Genomic DNA, 20,453 nt, shown 5'->3' with positions numbered 1-20,453 from the left:
AACCGCTGTTTGCATCTGGCTGAGCCAAACAGCTGCTGCCCGGAAGAGGCTACACTGCAGCTGGTACTTGCTGGCTACTCCTCTTTGGCTTCTACTCACTACCCATCCAAGATGCCTCATTGCCTGGCTCCTCTTCCTTCTTCACGCATTCTGGATGCTGCCCCTCTGAAGCACGCCCATAGTCCTCTGTTTCTTTACTTTTGAAAGTATGTTCTCACACAGGAACAAAACTTCTAGGAGTTGCAGAGTAACAACAGTGAGAAATAACAAAGCAATCAGAGACTTTGCTGGAAAATACTATAAGGCGTTGTTAGAAATGCTTTTTAAAGAATTGCTGGCCTTTAGCTGCAAACCTGAAAAAACTTCTTTTGAACTTCCTACTACTTAAACGTGGAGCTGTGTCGTTCTCGTATGTGTGTATTTTGATAATCCCAGGATTAGGGTAAGGCCATTTGTGCTCTACAGACCAACACACATTTTTAGACTTAATTTTAGATTATTAAATTTCTCTCTGGATGTTTTTAGATTAAGCAAGAACAGCACTAAGATGCTATCAAAAGTAACATCTTCCCCAGCTGAGTAACCAGGAGACCACAAAGAACCCTTCTTCCCACCACCTCCCAGTCCCTTTGATAGTCAGCTCTACCCTGCTGCCCACCTACCAGATATATTCCACACCAGGAGGGATGACAGTTCGAGAAAGGCCAAAAAGAAAGCTTGCTTCACCGTTTTTAGGGCTTTGGGAGAAGAAAATTCTCTCTGACATGAAGAAAATCCACAGTTTAGCCAGAAAAGAGGGAATGTGTAACAAAGAATGCAGCAGGACAGACTTCTTTTTCACTAGTGACACTTAGATGGAAACAGGAGGTTTTCATAATGGATTTACAAATTTGAAAATCAAATGCAGCCATAATTTGACAGAAGCTGGCTCGCTGAGCTTCAGGGCATGCTGAAGCACAATCACACACACTGTCTGCATTCTCAAATTTTCCCAGGGAGGCAAAGGTTGGCCTCACAGAGAAGACAGGCTAAAGGGTGACCTCTGCTTGTAAAAGAACAGGCAGTTTTATCATGGATACTATGTCCTTACCCTCAATTATTCTCAGCATCTGTACACAATCTAGTACAAGATTTTTAAACTCTAGGATCCTGATATAAAGTAATTGTTTCCTTTCAATAGCTAAGGTCAGGTTCCCCAAGGAGGAACGGGAGTTTGTAAAATCTTTCAAATATCTGCATGTTAACTTGCAGCAGTTGCAAACCCACAGGACTCAAACATATAAATTAGCTACCATGTCTTTAGGAGCAGCAGGATTATGTGAGTCTAATAATTGCATTTCATCTCAACGGAAGGCCAAATTATATACTCCAGCCCATGGAAATCCACAAACAAAGTCAACAACAGAAAACTTCATGTTCAGTAAAAACCACCCATTGTCAAGTGTAACAAAATAGGAGAAAAGTATATGTTAGGACTGAATTTCTGGCTATGAAACACCATCCGAAGCCGACTTCTTATAATGCAGTTTTGCCTGCAGGATGCAGATGGCATCAAGAGTGCAGTGAATTGGAAGCTGCCTCACTCATGCTCTCTGAATAAATTCAAACTATTGCCAGAACTGTGTGTGCAGCACAGCAAACTACTGCTACGCAAGAATGTCAAAGCCAGGCATCATTATCTTTTGCTGCCTGAAAGTAATATATCATCCCAAATACAATTAACACAGCACAGGCTTATTACCAACAAAAGTAAAACACAATTTAGGTATTTTTATTCCTAGCACATTAAGCATTCACACAAAGAAAGAACAAAAGTTATGATTTAAATTTGGTTTAATCGCTTCAGTGAAAATTTGTTTGCAGAACTTGAGAAATCCTTAACGCTCGTTGCAGATGTTGGCTTGTAGGACCAGAAATTCACATCCATAATAATACATTTCCCTGCAGCTCTGTGGTTTAAGTGCCACAGCACCGAAGCAGAAATTTACAAAGTGAAATTCTGAGCCTACTGAAATTGGTAAAGGCTTTGCCACTGATTTCCATAGGGCCAGCATCACTATCACTCTAACAAATAATAACCAGAATCACATTTTAATATCTATTTTTTTTTACACAATATACTGTAAGACATTGTATGTGCACTGCATTAAATATAATTGTCAAACTTTGATATCAGGAGACATTTGTGCTTTGAAACAAATAGAGAAAGTAGTGAGAGGAAATGGCAGCGGCCTTCTAAATTTCCCAAGCAAATCAAACTTTAAACCATGATTTCCTTAAGACCAGTAATCACATTCTTACCCTAAAAAATGTCACTGTCCTTAATAAACCTGCAGAAATGTCATCAAAGGGTCACTGACAGAATCTTCCAGGATGGGGAAATCTACTGCTTAATCACTGCAAGTTGCAGGGACTCTGATCCTAACCACACAGGAGTGGAAAGATCTGGAGCAGCATTTACGGGCCAAAGTAAATTGGAATGGATTTGTTTTCTCCAATGATTTACTTAATTACCTTTCAAATTATGTTAGCTATTCAGGTAATTCTGGAAACAATCTCAAGGTCTGAATACTCTATGGCAAAACACATGTGAGCTCTTTGAGAGAACTGTTTGGGTGCCAGGCTTACAGGAGAACTGCAGCAGCAGCCCGGTGTCCATCTCCCTGCTGACAGAGCACGTTATACTAACTAACTTGAATTTTGCAGCCGTGCTCCACTGGGGTTTTAGAACAGATCAACCAGACTTGCTATCACAGACGTTACAGGGCAGAAATCAAAGGTGTTGGCAGAGCAAGAGACTCTCAATTCTGCCTCTCAAACCTGAGAAAAATGGAAGGAAGGTTCAACACCAACTGGAGACTCCAATGTGCTTCAGCAGAGCTCAAACTGCTGTACCCTTTTCACAGAAGCATGGCAACTTGGTCTTGGTACCCACCACATAGAGCTTTTGGCTTTGAACGTGCTCCCAGAGCTAACCCAAACCAGCCCAACTTACAGGCAGGCTGCAAAGATGTAGCTTCTGAGTGGTGGAGCATTTGGGGACAGCGGGTGAATATATACTACTAGGAACGAGTATCTTGTTACATTGCCAGGTGCCAGTTTCTGCAATGCTAAATGACTGCTGAAAACAATGGCTTCCTAAAAGTTAAGCAGCAAGAAAAAATAAAATTAACAAGTTAACATCTCAAGAAATAAATGGTGACGAGCCCTGCCTACAAGGGATGTTGGCTGCTGAGGCCTGGCAGAGCTGGGAGACAACACTGCCTCAGTTCAAGAATTCTTTACTCACTGTCAGTTACATATTTCTTCTTGCTGAAAAATGACATTACAGATTCCCCTGGCAATAGCAGAAAATTAATTTCTCTAGACTCCAGAGTGAAAGCCCAGCTTTTTGTATGGACTCAGCTGATCCAAATACTACTTTATTTTCCTCTCTTCTCCTTAACAAAACAAAACAAAAAAATCAAACTCCAACTGTAAATATGGAGACATGCAAGCCTTCCAAGGCAAGGAAAGAAAATGAGATCAATGAGGTCATGAGAAATTCAGTCTTACAGGTACCAAGCATCACCAGAAGGTGACACTGCATGTGAGCTTTGCTTCCCTACCTTGCACCTTTAGAAACCCCAGCTGAGTCCTACTGTATGAGAGGCATGGGCAGCCCTAGCAAATGTAATTTTCTAGAAAATCCAAGGAACATAGGGCACAGCTCCTGCAGTGCAAGTGAGAACATGCAGAAAACACATAAAAAATGTGTTACGTTTCAGCACATGCACCCAGGAGAGATGCTGGGTTATGTGACACTGGAAAGCACATGGAAAGAGGATCCCAGAGACAGCAGGTAGAAGGGATCTCTGGAGATCTGTAGTCCCACCTACTCAGAGAACGACCACCACCAACACCAGAACCATCCACTCCCTGGCACTCTTAACTGGATAGCTCCTGTTCTTTTGTATATGCCTCTTAACAGTTTATTAAGTGTTTGGGAGTGTCTGCATGGCAAACAGCCAGCCAGGAGAACAAAACCTGTCATCTCGAGGCCCAAGGAAAATGAAGTCAGCAGTCCTCAGGATAAGGTGAAAGGGCACCTCCCTGGCTGGGGCCCTGCTGATGGCACCCCTTGGGCTGTGCAGGAGTCCTTTCTTCTGCACTCACAAAAGAATCCAAGCAAGTAATTTAAAAGTGCCTCAGGGCAAAGCTTGTCACTAGATCAGGTTTGCCCTGTTAAAATAATAAATGAGGTAACGCATAAAACTGCCTTCGATTTGAGGATGTTTCATTCATAAAACAGAAATACCAACAGCTTTGTTACCAAATAAACTTCATAAATGGTTTAAAAAAGTCTGCACACCCCTCCTTGTAATAGAGCAGAGCCAAGCAGTAGGGATTCTGTGGCACAAGACACACTCTGTTTCCAAAGACAGCTCTGCAAGTCGAAATGAGAGTTGACAGCTTCCAGGTCATTAATCCGACAGTGTAAACAGAACCTATGTACCAGTACATGCATTCAGGTGGACTAGAGCAATGGCCAAAAGTGAAGAACTACACAAACATTGTTCTGCTTTTTGTTTGGAGTTTCCACAAAAACTTTTATAATCAATTCTCCACTCCCTTCTACTCATCTTCAGGATATGTGGAGCCTGGTGTCGGCTATATTTGTGTTGCTAGCTGAAAGAACAGCAGAACATGCCAAACATTTAATAACAAAATTCCAGCCTTGTGACACAATCCAGTAATCCCAAGATTGGAAACGAGCCTCATATTTCTATTCAGCATAAAACTCTAATCCTAACAAGGGCACCACTATTTTTACTTTGCCTGAACCTTTTCTAAAGACATGTATCTCACAAATTAAGAAAGTTACTGTAGATCAGGTCGAACAGGGTTGTGTTACCTACGTACATATGGCGTCTACAGATTGGTAGAACTATGAGAATGCAGAAACTGCTAAAACTAGTTATGCTCATCTGAGTGCTCTTACACAGAATTGGTTGTAGCTGGATGAGCTGTTGTATTTGCAACTACTGGTCTCCCATCACCTTGGGACCCCTCTCAGGACACTCCTATGATGAGGAAACAATTGGAGGGTTGCAGTCTCCTAGAAAAACTGTGGCTGGGAGAGAGCGTGCATAGAACAATCTAATACCATGACTGCAAAATAGCAAGGCAGGAGGCTTAGCAAGTGAAGACCCCAGGTTCAGGCCAGGACCAAATGTGCATTATAGACATGTCTAAAGGACTCATCAAGATCTCTGCGAAAGGGGAGAAATAAACTCTTCCACCCCTTAGTTGCTATTTCAACTACTGTTTGCCTTGATAATTTCCACCACCAGATCCCAAGCAGCTTCTCACTGCTGCAGCTGTCCTGGCTTCAACACCACTCAGGCTTGCAGTACACGAAGTGTCATCAAACACCTGGAATTCCATTTTGAAACCGCTTTCACTGTCACTAACTGCGCTGCAGATGTGAGGATGTGCCTGACGAAGCTGTAGCACCAGCATATGCTGTATCCCAGCACAGACAGCAGAATTGCTCGTCTGTCTCAACTTACAAGTCACAAAACAGCAGAAAAATTGTGCCAGTGCTCGGCATCCTGTACAGCTGCAATATGTAATACGTAAAACTGCAAATGCAAGTGTTTTAGGGGAAGACAGAAATCATATTATATTAAGCTAGCAAAAATAATTTCTGCACAGGGTACACTTATTTCCAGAAGCACAAGAGGTTTATACACCTATTAAATATGCAGGTAACTATTCCAATTATTGTCTGCTACCATGCATAAATGTTTAACCATAGGGTTCATGCAGTTTCATGCTGTCTTGCCCTGGCACTACAATGCTTTCTGTAAAGCTCTCTTTCCATTCCTAACTGTGACGGGCATATTTTGCAAAGAACACAATTGGGCCATATTACCGTAAAGGTTATACAGAAGTATCACTTATGAAGAAACAAATTTAGCTTCAACCTTGACTAGGTCATCTTTTGTGTTACAAGGAGAGGCATTCAGCATTAGAAACAGTCTTATGGATGGATACACATAAAAGGCCAGTATTGAACAACTACTACACTTACTCTGCGAAATGACACCACGTAGAAAGTATCTTCCCTTCTGCGAATAGCTTCAAAGAAATCTTGATAGCTCCTTGGAGAGGCATAATACACTTGCAGCTCATTCCCTGAGTTCCTGCTGAAATGAAGAAGGGGGGATATAATTATTTCAGACAAAGTTAACTTCAGCAAGAGAATGACTTTAAAGATCTGCTTTTCAAAAGAACAGCAGCTCTTCATCCATAGAGAGAAGCATGAGGAACCTTAAACACAAGTGAAGACAGTGAAACTACTGGGTATTTTTTGAAAGTTCAAGGTGCTTTAAAGGTCTTGCTGCAGGAAACTTTTCCAGGCTTGATTCTATTCACGCTTTTGAGGTTGACAAAAATCTGCTTGCTAGTTCAACAGAAAAAAAGAAGTTTCAAGTCAACCTAAAGTGTCTGAAAAATTGTGATGACTTCTGGAAATACATTTTAGCAAATTTTAGAATGAAATGTCATTCTGAAATAAAAAAATCAAAACATTTAATAATTTTTTAATTCTTTTTACTGCTAAGGATCCAAACCACTCAAATTGAAAGAAGTGCAAAGGTAAGCATAAACAGAGCTTTTCGTTTACTGTCAAATAAATGTAAAATGAGTAAAAATGAGATATTCACATAATTCTGACTCATCTTCTTCACAATTCTCATCTTATATATATCAGACATGAGGAAAAGACACTGTCTAAACTAGTCTAAGCAAAACCACTGGCAAATTGTACAATCGTGGTACTTATCCACTGTTTAGCTTGGAAAGGTAAGAAATTCCCAGCACATATTGCTATCATGTATACTTCCCCAATCTCATTCAAAAATAACATATTTAATCAAATTGGAAAGCTGTACTTACACAAACCATTGGCTGGACCTTCAACTAGTCATTTTAATTCTTTCCCACTTTAATAGCATACTGTCTGTTTGCAGTATTTGTGGCAAAAACACTGATCAGACTATCCCTCCCAAGCCGTCTTCTGCTGAGCCAGATTTTAAACTATGGTTGCTGGCTTGGATTATTTTGGTATGTTTCTAAAATGTACATAACTATGCACCCAAAACAAGGCACAAATCTACCATCAAGTGATTTTGTTGAGCATTAGCAATAGCAGACCATCATTATCTCCTCTCTTACTGCTAATACAGTCCTGTTGCAATCGAAGGACTGTAGCTGCCAAGGCAGTTACCCTTTAACAGGATCGGGGGTGTAAATCCTGGGGGATCAAGAGCAGGCATATATCCTCTTTAGCAGAACTATGCAAGCGAGGAATCAGATCACATCCTTCACACACAGGAAACAAAGATCAGAGCTAATTTGAGCTTGATTACTCATTCATAAAAACACGTAGGCCCACCAAACCACCACTGAGATTCAGCATTGAAGTTCTACTGTGATAAAAGGCAACACGCCTACACATTGCTCAGTAAAACATCCTGAAAACTGAAACAGGTCCCACAGATCCGTTTGCTCGCCCACACTCAAGAAGATACAGCTAGACCTAAAAACCAGCCTTTTATAATTCTAAATCCAGCCATGGGAGAAAGCTGTTCCAAAGCACTTGGAAACCACTGGGCCTTTACAAAGCTCTCCTGGGTCTATGGAACAAGTCTACCACCAGTCCCAAATTCCAAGTGATACCCGTAATCCACTGGTATTAGACCATACTTCCTTTGGGCATTTAAGAGTACCCACTATGGACTCCTCCATGAAAGGAATGGAGGAACTTAAGATCCGAAAACAGGTACAAAGCTACCAGTTGTTCTAATAATATGTTACCATATTACAAAAAAGTGTCATATTAAATTGTGTATATTAAAAGTTCAAGGGGCACTCTGTGTTATGCATCACAGAGCACTAGGATGTTGCACATATGCTTGTTTTAAGAAGGAATGAGGTTGTGGACTCTGTTTTATGCACCAACAACCACAATTTTAATACTGTAAAATTTAGAAACAAAATGAATTGGAGAGTCCCAGTTTGATATCTGGAGCCCTAAATACACACTTGCAAAAACCCTCATCAAAATTACCTCTGAAGAAAGCTAAAAAGACTGAAGAGAGCTGGGGAAGGTAAATGGCTTTCTTTGACATCATCTTGATTTTGACTTTTTTCCTCTGCTTTGACTTCACTGCAATGCTTTTCAATTGATCAATTTTCTTTTGGAATCCAGCACCAATGTGACAATGTGGTATCATCAGTGCTACAAAGAGAAATCTAGATCTTGCTAATGTATATGGTCCTGTTCACTGACTCAGGTCACCAACAAGGGTGTTCTAGAAGGTAAAGGTCACTCAATTTCCAGTCACAGTACTAGCATTAAAAATTAAAACCTTGACTATATACTCCACAAAAAGGCACCTGAATCATTAATAAAAGCTTCAGGGCAATCTACAAACAGTATCAGGAAACTTAAAAGTGGTTTAGTTTTGGTTTTACACATTTGAAGAGACAACGCTAGTTCATTAACAGTTCTCCACAGGCAATGCTTCAGGAGTAGCATCAATAACGTAAGTGAATAAACAGCATCTTTCCTGTCTTCCCTGTCCATGAGGCACAAGCGCTGCAGAAAGGACCTGGGGTGCTGGCAGGCCAGCTGAAGGCAAGCCAGCAGGGCACCCCGGGGGCAACTGCATCCTGGGCTGCATCACAGTCAGGGCCTGGAGTGCAGGATGCATAAGGAGAGACAGGAGACAAAGGGCTTGTTCAGCCTGGAGAAGAGGAGGCTGAAGGGGCTCACACTGCAATCCTCAGCTTCCTAATGGGGGTTACAAAAGGAGAGGGAGACAGTCTTCTGACAGAGACACAGAGTAAACCTGAACTTTGAGGAGGATTTTGGACTAGAGATCTCCAGAAGTCCTTTACAACATAAACTACCCTGTGATTCTATGATTTCATGGAGCATCTAATAGTTGATGGCTCTGTGAACAACTGGAAGTCTGTTCTATGTTCTTAGCAGTTCCCGGACAGTCACAGCATGCAGCTGCCATGACTCACTGGTTCTGTTCATTTAAACATCATTCATCCAAAAGAAAAAAAATTTTACTTCCTTCTGAGCACAGCAGACTATTCCATACAGAGCTGCATGATGTTGCAGACTGTTTCTAATAACCAGGATTTTTTTTTTTTTTAAGAATAATGCAGGCATGTATATTAAAGTGCCTTATACCATGAGGCTTGTTCATCCAGTCTTCAGTTAAAACAGACATCCTTCATCTGCCTGTAGAACTAAAAAAAACTTTTTCTTTTTTTCTTATCAGTCAAGACATATCAAAATTTGGCAGCCTAGTTTCCATAACATTTGCCTGCAGCTTGGTATTTTCTCCAAGGCTGATCCTGCTTTCAAAGCAGCAGTGCAAACAGAAGGGCCACAGCTGTCTTACTTTCAATGGCAACATTTCAGGTGTTCTTCTCATCAAAAAGTCCACTTTATACCCCATTCTGCTTACTCCTCTTTGTCACTTCAAAGCACAGAACCTTTTAAACACTGTCACAGAGAATTCAGGAGGGAGAATTTTAATTTCTTTAAGCTTTTTTCTCCAGTTCTTCCTGTCCCCAGGAAAAAAGGGACAGGAGAGGTATACAGGACGGGGTGGGGCTGGGGGAATCACGAAATTCTGGATTATTATGTTCTAATCATTAGGGAAAATCAGGAGATGAAGACAAACCATGCAAATAAGATGTAATGATACTTTAACTTTTTCAAATTAATATGGTAATAGCTATAATGGCTCTACTCTTGAAGACAGTGAGAGAAACGTTTCTCTTAGCAGACTCTTTGAAACCTTCTTATGAACTACTGAAGTTCCTCCAGCTATTCCCAAGACAATCCCGCCTTTTTATTCCCTAAAGATTCAAAGCTGTTTAGGAATGGACTCTGCAGAGTGAAGTAAAGGTTTTGTTAAGACTCAGTGGTAGAAAGGCCCCAGAAGAGTGAAGCTGTGATACAGGGGTTTCTTCAAATTTCGTTTGAATCATTAGAAGCAGTTATTTGCTATGGGACAGAAATTAGGCCAATAATTTCTTAAGCACTTGATTTACGAATCCTGACAACAAGGTTAAAACTGGCATTTTCTACCAGCTGTTGGTGAAAAACTAGATTAACTAGAAAGCAATAACAAAGCAGTTGTTCTGCCTTACCTGAGGCTGGTGTCTGTGTAAGGCATGGCCATTAGCTGGGAATCTGCCTTCTCACTGAGGGAGCTCTGAAAAAGGAGGAAAACAAAAAGATGACACAAAGTGAAAACAGTAAGCATTTCCTTGGTTTGGCACTACATAAAACATGATGCACATCTGTAGCACAGAGTGAATATATCAGGGGGTGCAGAGGTTAATCAGTGCCCTGAACAATAAATGTATGTTTTCCCACTGGTGAAACATGAATAACTGAAATGGACAGCAATCAAGCTGGAAATGCAAAAAATAGGAAGTGTTTTAATACAGCTAAACTTGAAGTCACACATTCAGAGACAAAGAAGGGAGGCTGGCACCATACACAGTAGCTGCACATATTGTGTCATCCAAGTGCAAAATTTGCTATCAGTGATGTCAGATTTGCAGAATTCTTCCGAGGTCACATCCACCTTGTGTGAAAGTATACTACCCACAACACACTTCTGGCATTTGAAACACTAGAAGCACCTGAACTTGCCCTGCTTAAATGTTCTACCATTCTCTTTTGGAGACCAGTGAAAGAATCTGAAGTTCGGTAGTCAATAATTTTTCTCCAGAAAAGTGTGGTATTTCCCACATTGTTAAGTTCAATTCCTTTTAAGGCTGTTACTAGCTCTTAATCAAATGAAACATTTTTGGAATTCATGGTCTTAATTTCATCCTCACTATTGATATGCCATGTAGATGAAAGATTTTTAAAAATAGGAAATATGAGCACAAATCTTGTAATTCTGTAGTCTTAGCAAAAAGATATCCTTCTAGCAAAAATCTGAAAAAATGAAGCAGAAATATTTTAACAAAACCAATCAGCTGTACCCTTTAACCATAAGCCATATGAATGCGTTGTAGGTTATATTTCTCTCCATTAACCAACTGTTTAGCCTTATCCTTACACAGCCTTACAGAGAAGTCATAAAAGTAATTTTAGAAAACACTGAACATATTTTGATGACTGCTAAAGAAAATTAAAAACTTTAGCCTGAATCCAAGAGCAGGAATGGAAGAACTTTGACAACATAATAATCAACCAAACCCAGCAATTTAAAATGGGAAGTGTTGGGTACCCTAATTACAGGCACCATTGCTACTTTTGTCTGTAATGACAAGAGCAGACAAGTAAGTGAGAATATTTTGTTGTCTGAAATTATCTTGTCATTCTATTGACTCAGCAGTATAAACCTGCCTACCTGCAAAACCCGTGCTTTCTGCTGATGGTTCTTTGACAACCTTCTAGATCTCGTTCGTTCCACTTCATGTCTATGAACCCATCCTCGAAGTTCATGATTCAGCCTAGAAAAACCGACAGCATTAACAGATGTTTCAAAGAACAGTGGCAGAACTTTTTAATTTTAGAAAGCAGTTTAACACACCACTATAAAGACACTGCTGATTACTACTCTTTTACCTCATATAACTTGTTTTTAATACCAGAGTAAGAAAATATAATTGCAAGATTAAATTTATGAGGGAATTTGTAAGGAAATATCTATAAATTATTGGGATCACGGATGTTTCAATATAAAGCAGATACAGTACTTTCTTTTGCCCTGTGAACAGTAATTCTGAAAGTACTGGAAGGACTATTGAAATTTAAAATCAAAAGTTGATCAGTTCAAGACAAAATATTGGTCAAGAAGGCTGAAGTATGGCAAATAAATTTGAGAGAAAGAAGGGACAAAGCAGAATGGAGATAAGGTTAGTGACGCACTCATATCTTTGGAAAAAGTCCAGCTAGGTGTTTTCTAACAGTGAATAAAGCCCATCTGCAATGTCAGGTTAAGTCAGCTTGTACTGGAAGCTGAAGGGTAGGAGACGATCTCTGATGTACTTCAGATGGAACAGGCTTTTAGCTGGACTTGATTTCCATATTATAAACATTTCTACATATGAAATGTTTTCTCATTCAAGCCATGAAAAACCTCTAGGCAATCAGAAAATTGTTATTCGGCTATTGCTAAATGACCAGTCTGAACATTGAGTGAAAATCATTACTAAAAACATCAAAACATGACAAAGATCCAAGCCAATCTCCTGTCTCCATGGCAGCAGACACTGGACAATGTGGACACTTTCAGAGGCACTGGTCACGTATTGGATGAGCACTACAAACGGACAATAACATCACCCAGAGCTGACTGGCCAGTAGCACTCACCCCACACACAATTTATATCTAAACTCCTAATAAAAGCTTAAATGCTCAGAAAAGGTTGTTTGCTCACCTGAGGGACTCCGTTCGGTTGATCAGGGGCTGACAGGGGGGTGGTGGTGGTGAAATATATAACAGTGGTTCTTCTGAGACTACCATCAGTGCTTTGTTATCAGATACAGAACGATCATACCTGGGAAAAAAAGAAAAAGACATCAAGAAATCCCTTAAAATAGTTTTTCATGAACCTTTGACCAAATCCAGAGAATAAGCACTACCATCGTCAAACCCACAAAGGTTACAACTGCTCCTATGGGACCTTTGAAACAGGTGTATAACAATTTCTCTCAAACATCCAGCGGTCTCAGTCAATTCCCCAAACAGGTCTGATAGCACTCAACAGACAGTTGAGCATTAGCAGATGTTGGATCTCTTCCCAAACAGGCCAGATATTGAAAGAAAATATAGCCTGTAAAATATTCCTCATAATATGTAAACTATGAGATCTCTGCAGAGGCAACTTTCTCTTTCATTCCAAGGTCATGCAAGATTTGCTACAGAAATACTAAATTTATTAGCCACTAAAACCATGCAGATGTAAAGTCCATGAGCTATATGACAACGGAGCAGCCACAAACTATATTACAACTGAGTGGAGAGGATTTACATCTCCGAGAGTGTCCAGAAGCTAGCTTGACTTTGATAAAAAGTGAAAAAGAGCATGTGTTTCAATACAAAAGTCCACAGCACTCTCAGCAACAAAGACTAAGATTACTTTCTCCTGGTTATCTGTACCTCCTGAGGAATTATCACCAAATACCTATTATAAGTTCCTCTCTTGATAGGGTATCAATGTAACAGCCTTAGTCCTCTTGGTTTTAACAGAGACTTGTAGCTCCTAAACATTAACTTCTTTCTGAAAAGCCTTACTCACATTCCCCTCCTTTTCCTAGCTTTCTCTCCATCTTCAATCCTGCTTCTTCTCTTTACTGCATCTAGAACTGATAAAGGAGAATATGCAGCAAAGAGCTCACAGAGCTTGCCAAAAAACAGGGTGAAAGAGTGAAAGAAAAGGAGGAGGTACAGGCACTAGCATATCCTCCACTCTACTACTATGTCGCATAAGACATGGTCTGAAACATGCCACATAGGACACAAAGTCCTCACCATGGCTACAGCCTTCAAATGCTCTTGATTTATTGCCTTCTTTCTGCATGGCAAAATACATAAGGGCTTTCTGCACATCTGTGCCTGGCTTTGTTCAACCAGCCAAAACACTCTACTGGAAAGGGACAATCTGATACGATGAATCTTGTAAGGGGAAAACATGAGCTGGATTAACCAGACTTCAATCTGGAGACAATTATAAATTCACTTATGCACTGAATGCTGGAGATCTAGGAAGCTTGAAAGCAACTATATAATTAAATAATGGATAAGCATTAGGATGGACTCAGAGATTTCTATAAAAGTACAGTACTAAGTTCAGAGTATGTTCTTAATCGTGAACTTCCCCAGTCTTAAGCAACTAAAAAAATAAATACTCCAGCTTGAAAAGTAGGGATAGATAATATGACAAATACCGTAACTATGCAAGCTAAAACAAAGATCAGGGAAAAAAGCAGACAGATGAAGAACTGAAGGATCTCATGAAAATCTCCACGACATACACTTGTTTATACGCTCTCTTCCACCACACTGTCCCTAACAACATTCAGCATAGCCACGTGTACACTTCTGAAGCTCTACGTATAGGGTAAACTGGGAGATAAAACATCATATTCATATGAAAAGCAACCTTATAAACTTTGTTTAAAAATAAAAAAAAATAAGAGAACAGCTTTCAAAACACTGTTTGTAAACAAAGTTTCTCTGTAACAGCAGCAACAACACTGGCCAAAAAGGCTAGCAAATTAAAGGACAGTGAACTCTAAAAGCACCACTGCCCTCTGCCACTAAAAATATACTAAAGGTTTTCATCTCACCTATTACTCTTCTCAGGAATGATGTCTCCAGGTATTTTCTGAGCTGTGCTGGGCTCCTGGCTAGCTGAGAACTCCAGAAGATTTCTGGTCCGGTGGCTGGAACTTGCCGTGGAACCAACTCCATTGGGATCCCTTTCAAATACACTGGAAAACATAATAACCATAGCAAACCGTATCGCATATATAAAGGGTCTGCAAGACACTTTACTGTAAGGTGCTAAATGCTCAGGTGGGTAAGTTTCTGTCTGATGCTATGTTACGTGGATAAGGTTCAGGTCACAACTAACGTAAAAACATGATGTCTTGTGTCATTATATTTCTGTCATTCAAACCATTAGTAGACAGAAAAGCAATTCTGTTCTCCAGTTTTAATTGTTCAAAGGATTTTGATGCTCTGCTTTTCATGTTCCCCCATAAACTTCACCTGATAGACGTGAGATCAATCTGTTTGTAACCTAGATCTGCAGGCAGAAGAAAATTACCTATGTTCAAACCAAAGTACCCCTGAACTTTAACTTGCATCAGCCTCAAAGCACAATCAACATAGTTTATATGAATACAATATGTAAGGAAAATATAGCTACCAAATTCCGTGCAGCTGCAAGCCTGAGATATTATGCCAGACATCTAACAAAACTGTACACGAACTTATATATGTTCAATTCTACTTGGATTTAGAAACATTGGCAGGGCTGACAACCCCATCTACATAGTGGCAGCAGGCCATGGTCCCAGATACCCCGTCGTCCTGGTCTGTGCTTGCACTGATTGAAGGATCTTGCCCCGGGGGCTGCTCAGGCAGGCAGGCAGCCAAGCAGCATAGGAACGTCTGTGCTGCTCTCCATGCAAAGCAAGGTAGCAGCATTTCACATATGAGCTGGAAAAGTGACCGAAGAACTGCTATATGAGATTGACTGCATCTCAGTTCAGAAGGGTGATTTACAAGTGAGAAATCTTGAAAGCACAAAAGCAATACTTCAAGACATCCTCTCCAGAGACTAGCTTTACTCTTTCAGAAATATGGTTGCTTCCTGAAATATGTATATTTATAAACTCAAGTCCTAATCTTCTTAGCTGACAACAGTGGAGCATCACCAGCAGCAACACTGCAAAAATACAAAAAGACCCCAGCATGCTGATGAGATCTTTGCCATGCATGCTGATCACTGCCTACAGAGTACATTTTAATTCATGCCCCACCTCTTCTGTGTAGTAGAGCACAAACTCTGCAGAGGAAGATCTCATTTTCCTACTTGTTACATGGCACCACATTGCAACAGGCAACAAATACAAATGGTAGTAGCAGAAAAAGGCAAGAACTAGCAAGGAGGGCAGATTAAATACTCCACAACTAAGCAGAAGGCACACAGACATAGTTGCCTAGCAATCCCCTCTCTTTTGCCAACACATTTGTGCTCCTGTTAGCAGTAACCCAGGTCTCCCCGTGAGTAATTGTGTCACGTTCTGCAGAACCGCCAGAGCCAGGGCAATCCCAGATCCAGGCTGACGTCACTTGGACTGCCTCCTCTCCTTCAGGTTTCCAGGCAGTGGCACAGAATCAGGGCAGCAGAAATGCTACAGGCTCTGTTTTCACTAGTGACAGTGGGCAGAAAAGTACTTACAGACAGCTTCCTTACTGTATACGTACACTAGCATCCAAATGTCTTATTGCTTCTACTGCACAGCATGGAAAGCTGGATGGTTTATTCACAGCCTCATAGATCAGGCTATCCAATTTTACAGAAACAATCTCCACTATCTACTATATTTTATGAGATCATGTTTCTCCTCTTCCAATGAAAGCGCAACTGGCAGAATCTCAAGTCCAGAACCAGAGCTCAAAACTAAGGCTGATGCTTAAAGGGATGCCACATGTTCCTGCTGGAAGTCACTCATCTGTGAAATGTCCCTACTCTACCTAATTTAGAGCCATCACAGCTGAAAGTATATGTAAGTTTATTCATGTAACTCAAGAATATCCATCAGAAGATCTGAAAGCTGTAACTCTCCTGCAAACCATCTCTCCATGACCTGAAGTGTATCAGCCATCCAGTGTGTTGATGGACCTACTGGGTCTGGCATTTTATTCCATCCTACTTGTCTCCTTTCCTCTTCAAAATGACACATTGAACAAGAGAAACTTCCCATGTCATTGGTTAAAGCTGACAAAAACTTAATCAGTAGAATTGTAACAAATCTGCGTTTTCTATGATGGTTCTTCCTTCTTATTTGCTCGTTCTGCAAAGGCGATTCTTGTTATTTCAGGTTCCAGCTTGGCGAGGTGACTAGTTTGAGATGAAGCACCACATGCAACACACTGGTACTCCCAATTCACCCTGAACTCTAAACAAAAGTAGAGAAACCCAAACCATGTCCATCAAGGATAAAGATAAGCATCACTCTGCAATCACAGCTAATCTTCAGTTTTTGTAATTTAGTTGGTTTAGCGGTACAGCCACTTAAACCCACACACACCTCATTTTATTATATCAGCTTTAATAGAGAGGAAATGTTTATTTTTATTCTTCGCCTGCTTAAAACACCTTAATCTTTTCATCAAAATTAAAATTTCACTTTTGGCAGAAGCTAAATATGGGATGTTTCAACCTGAAAGAAGATATCTTCAGCAGCAAAAGACAAAGGAGGCAGCAAACAGAGTATGTTTCGCTATTCTTACAGGCATAAAATCCATGACTCCCACTTCTGAGAACATGGGCACCAACTTGAGGACAAAATGTGGTATTATTTATGGTATTTATTCCAATGCCCTTTCCTTTATCAGGATTGTTATTTCCATAGAATATTTCTTTTGAAGCAGGGCTAGCAGCAATTTCTGCCTTCAAGCTATGTGGGCTACGTTTGCCATCCCATTCATTTTTTTAGGACCTTGAAGATGATCAAAAGCTTCCTTCTCAAAGTCTCAAATATGTCTAAAAAATTTTTTTAAAAAATTCCCCTTCCTTACTCCTTGTTGGTTTGTGGCAGTGACCCAAAACCAACAGAACTTTCATTTTGGATAAGGAAAAACTCTGCAACTTGAAATACTGCCCTGCTTCCACCGTCTAGTTACTTGGGGAGTTTTGCTAGTTTTTTCCCCATATGAACACAAGATGTTGTTGTTCTGGTGTATCATTTCTTCCCCTTCCTTTCTCCCAGGAGAGATCACTTATGGAGTTTGCAAGTAGGGCTCCATCTTCAGCTAATAGATGGGAGAGGACATGTAGGTAATGGTCTATATCCTCTGACTTATTCTCAAAGACCTTTCCTTGCCAAGCGGGTACATGAGGGTATGACACAGGATATCAGAAATATTCCTCCTTTGACATCTCAAATTGACACGGGGGGAAAAGCCTGACTTGGGACCAAGGAATCCCTTTATCAGCTGAGATGAAGGGCTGATCTCTCCTGCAGAGCTACACCTGCCCACCTGAGGCATACTGAGCTTTACAAGTGCTAGGCGGAACAGCAACAATACAAGCTGGAACAGGAAGGGTCTACAGAGCAGATCCCAACACCATGACACTGAAGATGAAATCATTATCGAGCATTTAAAAACAGGTAGAAGAGGCTAGAAACAGTGAAAAAGAAAGGTAGATGATCACACACAGAGGGGAAAAAAGCTTCTGAAAAACAGTATCTTCAGCTAAGATATCAATAGTTGCTTAAAAATGTTTTAATATGACAGATGATAAAAGCATTGGCGGTTCTTTCATTCTGTTGGACTACAAGATGAGAATTTGGAAAAGAAAGAGCACTTTGGCATATCTACCCTGAACAAGTCCTACTATTTGCAGGAATTGAGTTACTGCCCCACGTTAAAAGTCAGGGAAGACTGAAGCTGAGAAATGGCTTTACTGGACAAGATGACCAGTTAGAAGTTGGAAGGTGGGAGCTTTTCTGTTTGGCCACACTTACACACCTGGGATACCTACCAAGGCTTTGCAGCCTGCATTTGGACATCCCAGATACTGTGAGCATTGAAGGGTTTTCACATAGCCACAAACACCCTGTCCAAGCTGGCTGAGCTATCGGCTTGTTTAAGAACTGGATCCAAGGGAAAAAAGAAGGCAGCACTAAATACTTCATGCAGATGTTTGTTCAGAAGTGTAGATAAATTTGATTATAGGAGGGAAAGAAAAGAAACACTCCTGTCATGGTTTCTCCAGGCATTCAATGGCACCTGATATTTTAGCTGTATTTTTACTTCTTTGGTTTGAATGTCAGCTTGATAAATGTGAAAGCAAGTCTTGCCAGGAGCCCAAACTAAATTTCATTTGTAGTTCTGGCTGAACAAACTCTGTGCACTTCAAGTTTTGAATACTGACATTTACGCTGTACAGTAATTTGTAGAAGAAAGCCAATAATGATATCATAACAAAGAGTTTTCTGGGGACAAAACCATCTCTGAATATGGAGCTGGGATGTTTCCAGTGGGCTAAAATTGACATTGCAAGAAGACACCAACCGAGGACCTTGTCCTCTTCCTAACCGATACCAGACAAGGCTGCCACAGTGCCAAACACTCTCTGGAAAGTATTTCTCATTTCTTATTCCCAATGAGGGCACCATCTGCTGACAGCAAGGCACTACCTTCTCTTGCCTAGTGCTCCAGAGCTACCCTCTGCAAGCGCTGGGCTGGTAAGAGAGCCCAGCCTCTTTCCTCTGCTGGGGAGGATGAGGAAAGCAAACCAAACTGGAGGGACGATCTCTGTGTTCTTGTGTTTTGCTTTCTTTAAAAAGCAATTTATTTTTAATAAAGCTGTTAGAAAAGGAAGGAAGAAAGCAAGTATCGACACCCAGAGCATTTATTTTTGCTTAGAAAACTATATACAGTTATTTGGAAGTGGGCTCGCCTTTATTGCCAAAGCTTGGACAAGCCTGATGCAAGCCATCTCAACTGCAATGTTCATTCAGGGCAAAAACTTTCTCTATTTCACTCCCAGCCCAGCAGATGAATGCATGGAGAAAAGGGTAAGTTATCAGTGAGTGCATCTGGCATTCTGCTCAGGCTCTGCAACTGCACCCCAGCAGCAGGACAAGGCAAGCAAGCACAGCCAGGCCAAGGCACAACTGTGTCAGGATGAACATGTGGCTGTGATCAGTAAAGGAAGGAGGAAGGAATCACTTCCTGCTCTTGCAGTTGTATTTTGTAAGAAAAACAAGGATATTCAATTTTATTCAAGCACCAATCCACCAAGAGAGGTTCTGAAATGTCTAGAAACTGAACCCAAGTCCAAATTACTCAACATGTCCTTTTCCTCTCAACTTCTCTCTCTCTTCAAGGAGAAACTACAGCACAAGACCAAAGGTGTGCTACAGAAGCAGTTTTCTAGCTTTGGACTATCTCCAGCACAAATGTACACTCAACTTAGCACTAAAATGTATTCTTTCAGTGTCACAAAAATTAAAGCAAGTTTCCCATATTAGAAGTGTTAAGAGCCACAAATATCTTCCAGAGCTTTTGCTAAAACAGAGGGCTCCGTAACACCTTAGCAGCCAGAAGGAGCTGGCTAACATGGCACTGTTGCATGCCTCTTGCACTTAGCTAATAGTTTTTTCTTCACATTTCACCAGTTTCTCTCTACTAGTGTATAAGAAATTAATAGCCCTTTGACTGTCATCATTTTTATGTATGTTTGTTAGCATACTTCAGATATACACCACATTTAAGTCTATTAACCTCCTGAAGATACATGGACGGCTACCGAGGCTTGCAAAAAGCAGAGAAACAATCCTCTTCTATCCTTCAGCGAGTGCAAAAAAAGCCCAAGATTGGATGAACTGGGAGTAAGAAACTCAGCCTGTTGTACAGGCCACGATTTGCAGTTCTCTGTTCTCAGAACATGTTTTAGAGATGCTTCAATGCTTCAGAGCAAGTTTAGACAACACAACCCAACCTGCAGCTGAAGAAAATCACAGGCCACAGGTACAATGCTTAATGCTCACAGTTCAGCACCACTCCCAGATCAGGCTCAGGTGGAAGGAGGCAACAGCCAAACAAGGAGCCTGGCTGGGGAGTTCCTCCTCCATTACTCTGCAAGCCAGTGGTGGTTTCAACTAACTT

The 20,453-nt window shown here is 40.7% G+C and overlaps 1 protein-coding gene across 4 annotated transcripts in view; it reads right to left on the bottom strand.

The window, feature by feature from the left end:
* Positions 1–20,453, bottom strand: part of ATF6 (activating transcription factor 6) — an 82,531-nt gene that overhangs the window by 42,337 nt on the left and 19,741 nt on the right. For 3 of the 4 annotated variants that reach the window (XM_074832786.1, XM_074832788.1, XM_074832789.1), the window contains exons 10-14: positions 14,390–14,533; positions 12,478–12,597; positions 11,445–11,547; positions 10,225–10,289; positions 6,077–6,191 (exon numbers count right to left, since the gene is read on the bottom strand). In XM_074832786.1, the coding sequence (XP_074688887.1) occupies positions 6,077–6,191; positions 10,225–10,289; positions 11,445–11,547; positions 12,478–12,597; positions 14,390–14,533 (547 nt within the window). The remainder of the gene's footprint in view (positions 1–6,076; positions 6,192–10,224; positions 10,290–11,444; positions 11,548–12,477; positions 12,598–14,389; positions 14,534–20,453) is intronic. The other variant, XM_074832787.1, reaches the window with a different exon arrangement.

Source organism: Strix aluco, chromosome 8 (genome assembly GCF_031877795.1).
Source record: "Strix aluco isolate bStrAlu1 chromosome 8, bStrAlu1.hap1, whole genome shotgun sequence".
NCBI lineage: Eukaryota > Metazoa > Chordata > Aves > Strigiformes > Strigidae > Strix > Strix aluco.
This window is presented reverse-complemented; position numbering and strand designations above follow the sequence as displayed.